Source organism: Balaenoptera physalus, assembly GCF_965194825.1.
Source record: "Balaenoptera physalus genome assembly, chromosome: 7".
Taxonomy (NCBI): Eukaryota; Metazoa; Chordata; class Mammalia; order Artiodactyla; family Balaenopteridae; genus Balaenoptera; species Balaenoptera physalus.
The window spans coordinates 1,572,252-1,577,635 of record NC_138886.1 but is presented as its reverse complement, the minus strand read 5'-3'; the positions used below and the strand labels follow the sequence as shown (position 1 = coordinate 1,577,635).

Here is a 5,384-nt window from a genome sequence, read left to right as displayed (position 1 = left end):
TCACTCGTTTTTCCAATTGCTTTTTGGTTAAACAAGAATTCATAACTTTGGTTTCCTTCCAGTTTTTCTCCTGGGGGTAAGTGTCTTCCCATCCTACTGCCATTCTGGCACGTGAGGGCATCACCTGTCTTATAAGGACGATACACACTCGCCTATTGGTTGAATTCAGCCCTCCTGGACCTCACCAGGGCCCCCGCTTAGCCAGTGCCGACAAATTCTTGCTGCCACCCAGCCAAATCCCCAGAACAGGCTCCAGCGGTGGGGCCCCTGGACTCATGGCAGGGTGGCCCTACAGCCCACCACACTCCTTCTCCAGCACGGCAGATGGCTGCTTTTCAAGGTTCGGATTTGACTCGTGAAAAACGGCATCTGTGGTATTTTGGGCTGGTTATATCCTTTAAAAAAGGTATAAACTTTTTGAGCTTTAAACAGTCACGCTGTCAACGTGTTAAAAAAATAAGTTTAATGCAGGTGGCTCATTTCATAAAGAATTTCACAGGCACTCAAGACACCAAGCAGCGTTTTGTCCGCACCACCGTGACCCCCCTGCTGCCCCAGCCCCGTGGACACGTGCCCACCTCAGAGTAATGTGAGTCAACTAACACAAAACAAAGCTTTTAGGAAACAGCATGATTTGGTGCAAAACGTGCTCTGCAGCGCCGAGGAGGGGGGTCCACGTGGGTCGGCTCCGCGCCTGCCGTCTGGGCGACGGGGACAGACTTACTCCCACTTCCCTCGGAGGAGCCGTCCACTGACCTCGAGTGGACAGTCGTCCGACAAAAACTGTCTACAAATTAAAGACCACATTTTACAGCCAAGTGTTTTTTGCCTTCTTTACCTGATTTGGCTTTTTTTTCCAGTGGCACACAACTACCCCGAAAGCTCCCCCTGGCCACTGGGGGACCCGGCCAGGCAGGGTTGAAGGGGCTGCCGCCCGTGCCCGCGGGTGTGGGGTGAAGTAGCATCGGCCTCCCTGTCACCCTCAATATGGGGCCCTATGTCCTGCCTCTGGCTGTTGTCCCAGCTGACAGAGTGCCCCTCGCCTGCCCACAAGGCCTGCGGCTACCCTGTCCCCAACTGATGGAGGCCAGGGTGAGGGGTCTAGGCAAAATGCTGGCCCTCTGGTATGTTCTCTCTGCAACCGAAAGCCCCCCTGGACCACTGGTTCTTTCCAGGCCCACATTCATTTTTGCTTTGTACTCCCAGCTGCTCTAACAACCGCCGAGGCAGGGACAAAGGGGCCGCCGAGCCCCTCACTCGGAGGTCCAGCCCTGGTGCAACCCTGATTCCAAGAGGTGTTTCTTCCAACAGACACGTCTCGAACCTGGACGTCCCCTGAGGGGAAGAGAATGAAAGCCCCACAAGGCTAGAAAGAAAACTGAGTTACCTCCCCAGAAATCCACACTTGAAGAGATGACAACATCCAGCTGACATTCTCAACAGACCTGCCCGGGAGAAAGAGACTTGTGCCCTGGACCCGGCACTCCCCTGGGCTGGCCCCTGATCTAGGAACTGCCAAGCAAACCGAGGTGCCACTGAAGCCCGGCCTGGGACTCAGGACCCCCACGCCTCGCAGGGTAACAAATGGAGGAGAGTTCGTGGGCTGAGCGAGGACTCGGTGGCCCAGGGCGGAGTGAAGAGCTTGGTGGCAGTGCGGTGCATCAGCTGGTGGAGCCTGACGCTTCCCTAAGGCTGGGGCAGGGGCCGGGGGCGCACAGGAGGGGGCTGTGCGGCTAGGATCTCCCCTCCAGATGTGCACCTGGGTAGCACACCCCTCCCGGGGACCTCCCACACCACTGGTGACACCACTGCCCTGGAGAGGGGACAGGGACACAGGCTCTCCAAGTACAGACTGGACCCATACCCCGCCCGCCCCCGCCCCGGGAATAGCTTGGGAAGTGCAGGCTGGAACCACAAGCAGGTGGTGCAGGGGACGCGGCACCGAAACCACACACAGAAAGGGTCCGAGCAAAGGCCAGCAGGAGGGAGGGCGCCAGTGTCCCCTTCACAGAAGTCTCAGCCCTTTCCTGAGCCAGAGACGCAGGGGTCGGGGGTGGGTTATGCCTCTGACACGGCGCCGAAAGGGCCCTGACCTACCGCGTCGAGAAAAGCGCCCGCCGCAGGTGCATCTACGGCCGGGTCGCCAGAAACCGTCCCCGGAAGAGCCCGCGGCGCCCTCACATGTCCACGAAGACCATAAAGCACCAGCCCAGGCCCCCGACCAGCAGCGTGGTCACGTGGACGCCGTAGACCAGCAGCTCGTTGAGGAGGCGGAAGTCCGCGCGCCGGCGGCCCAGCAGCAGCAGCAGCGCCGACAGCTTGAGCTGGAAGCGAAGCAGCACGCGCACGCCCAGGTACTGCAGGCAGAAGAGGGCGGCCAGCGCGCCCCACAGCGCTGCCGTGAAGAGGCTGCAGCTGAAGTAGAGCAGGAAGCGGATGAAGCCGTACAGCCAGCGTGCCCGGATGTACACGTCGAAGTTGTTGTACTTGGTGCGGGCCGGGCGGGAGGCGCGCGCCGGGCCGCAGGCGGCGTGCAGGCAGGTGGTGTGCGGGCCCTGGAAGGAGCGCACCCGCCGGGGGATGGGCATGACCGGCATCGGGCCCGGGCGGCAGTCAGCACAGGCGTCGCGGGTGCCTGGGCCTGGGAGGCCGAGGCTGAGTCCCGGGGGAGGCGTGGGCCTGCAGGGAGAGCGACACGGAGAGGAGCCAGGTCAGCCGGGACACCAGCCAGCCTGGGGCCACAGGGAGACCGAGCCTGGGACTTGGGATCCGCTCACATCCTCCGGGGTTACTCTTCCCATAAACGCTACTGAGGACACTCCACAGGGACCCCCAATCACTGGGAACCAAAATTCCACCAGGAACACCAGGAAGAAGGGTCAGGACAGTGGCCGCAGGCCCCCTGGCAGTCAATGCCAAAACCCATGAGGAAGGGCCAACAGAAACCCTGGCTAACCTCCCCCTCCCCCAGGCTCGGCGAGTCCCCTTCACTGGACTCACCGTCCGGCTTTTATCTGGGATGCCCATGCCTGCCTGCACTTCTGTGGCTGCTTTATCCAGGGTGAATAAGTCCCCGAGTGGCAACCACAACAGGACAGGACGAGGGAGAGGGTGTCCACAGGGCAGACGGGGGCCGTTCTCTTTAGCAACTTGACAGGCCAAGTGCTGGGGACCAGGCAGCCGGCACCGGCTCTGGGCTCCCCTGTGGGGCCTGAACCCTCGTGCTGTCGTTCACCAGGAGTGACCTTGGCCAGGTCACCTCACCCCGAGACCGTCCCTGCTCTGCACAACGGGGATGTCGAGCGCTGGGCTCGCAGGGGTGCTGTGGTTAGCAGGCGTTACCGGGCAAGTGCTGCCCGTGCCTGGCAGAGAGGATGACGGCCCAGGGCCAGTGGTGTTATCGCAGGGCACGGGCCCTGTGGCTTGGGCCACCACAGGAAAGGAGGAACAGCAAGTGGCTCTCTAGTTTTGCCTGGCAATTGCCATTTATAGGTTGCCTGAATCGTGGCTGGAAACACAGATCTGGAAGTTCAGGACGTGTAAAATCGGAGCAGCAAAGTTGGTTACAGGCTCTGGGGAAGCACTGCCGAGAGCATCTGCATCCCATCACATGGCTTGTAGCCTGAGGGCCTGCAGGGGGATTTCTGCTAGCTCCCTCTCTGGCCGCCCACTTGCTGCTCTGGCCTGAGGCGGAGGAGGGGGAGGCCGAGCGCGTCCACCCTCCTCTGCCCACAGGCCCAGCCCTTCCCGCAGGCTTCGGTCAGAACGCGGTCTGACAGCAGCTAATGGCACTCAGACGTCGGTGCTCCCTTCACGCGGCGGAGTCGCGGCCCCGAGCGGACCGCTCGCCATCCTCCCATCGCCACCTGGCCGCCGGCAACGCATCTGCGCCACGGGCTTCCAGGTCGGGGCCGGGGCGTCCGTGCGGCACCCACGCGCTCGCTTCTGGGGGGTGCCGGGCCCCAGATCCCGGAGGCAGGACTGACCCGTGGCGCCCCCGGGAGCCGCCCCCGCCCCGGCCGGGCACCCCCGCCCGCTCACCGGCTGCCCTCTCCGCGCCGGCGTCCCGAGCCGCGCGGCCCCCTGTCCCTCGGGGCTCCGGGAGCAGGGCGGCCGCATGGTGCCGACGGCGCGGCCCGGACCCTCACGCGTCCCCGCCCGGGGCCGCCCCGAAGGGCCAGGGGCTCCTGCGCCCGGTGGCCGGCGGCGTTTGGCCTAGCGTGGGAGCCGTAGCGCCGTCCCTCTGCGGCCACCGTAGGACTTTCCTCACGCCCCTCCGCCCGAGCCGACACGGAGAGCGCCTCCCTCCCCCCAGCTCCGTTCCGACCCCGAGCGCCCGGAACTCGGCGCTTCCCCTGGGCGTACGTGCGTGCGTGCGCGCGTGCGCGCACGGCGCGGCGCGCGGCCCCTGACTTTGCCACCCGACAACACCGCCCCGCCTACGCCGCCGGCGCCTCGGCCCGTCCTGCGCAGGCGCAGATAGCGAACCTGAGCCGCTGAGTCCCCGGGCAGCTCCTCTGCTCATGCGCCGCTAAGCCCGAGGCGGTTGGCAGTGCGCAGGCGCGGGTCCTACGGTCGCAGCTGTTCTTCCGGCCCCGGGAGAGCGCTTGCCAGTGGCCCCGAGATCGGTCCCTGTCCTGCGTGTCTGCCGCCCGGCGAGTCTGAAGCGGACTGCGTGACACCACCCACGGACGCACGTCCCCAAATGTAGGGAAGACTGGCCGGCTGACCACCCACGGACACCAAGGTCCCCAAATGTAGGGAGTCAGGGCGGGCTGGCTGACATCCACGGAGCCCTGGGGTTGCCCTGTGCCAGGAGAGTGAGGATTTCGGTGTAGACGTGTTTAAACATTTTAATCCGATCGAGGTCAGGGTAGGGAAAACTCTTCACCCTCCTTGGATTTGGTCGGCAAGTTCCATTTGCCTGAATTCTGCCAGTTGTGGAGAAGCTGCTAGTTGCACACGCGTGGGAGCGGCTGGTTCTGTCTCCCAGTGCCTGCGGGTCCTGGTCTGGGTCGCTGTTTTGGATACTGGATGCTCTGATAGAGGCCAGCTCCTCGGGCATCCTTTACAGAAGACGGCTGACCCGCCAGGGCGGCGAGCCACCTGCAGGAGCCCCTACCTGCAAGCACGTCACCTCCCCTTGCAAGTCCTGACCCCGACCCGCCCACGCCCCCTCCCTGTCGTGTGGGAAGGGGTCCTATGCTTGCGGGCGCGTGTGGTCCCCTTCAGCTGCAGCTTTGCTGGTGAGGAGAGTCTGGCAGGGTCATGCTGGAGAGGGGAGGAAGGGGCCCAGAGAGTTTTGAGAAGTTTCTAGATCAGGCAAAGTGGCAGTAGGAGAGGATGGGAGAGAAGAGGGATATTTTAAGAAGTGATTCTTAAAA

The 5,384-nt window shown here is 63.4% G+C and overlaps 1 protein-coding gene across 2 annotated transcripts; it reads right to left on the bottom strand.

Moving 5' to 3' along the window:
• Positions 1–443: 443 nt before the first annotated feature.
• Positions 444–4,395, bottom strand: TMEM250 (transmembrane protein 250). Of its 2 annotated transcripts, none has more exons than XM_082469385.1 (2): positions 4,042–4,395; positions 444–2,679 (listed from the first exon to the last, which is right to left on the bottom strand). In XM_082469385.1, exon 2 carries the CDS (start codon positions 2,595–2,597, stop codon positions 2,178–2,180), a length of 420 nt encoding a protein of 139 aa, XP_082325511.1. In that variant the 5' UTR covers positions 2,598–2,679; positions 4,042–4,395; the 3' UTR covers positions 444–2,177. The 2 variants fall into 2 exon arrangements, with proteins under 2 accessions (XP_082325511.1, XP_082325510.1); XM_082469384.1 differs by lacking the exon at positions 4,042–4,395 and adding an exon at positions 3,001–4,034.
• Positions 4,396–5,384: the final 989 nt, after the last annotated feature.

Coding starts and splice junctions, on each gene's coding strand:
- TMEM250 (XM_082469385.1), bottom strand. CDS start 2,597: ATGCCGGTCATGCCCATCCCCCGGCGGGTGCGCTCCTTCCAGGGCCCG.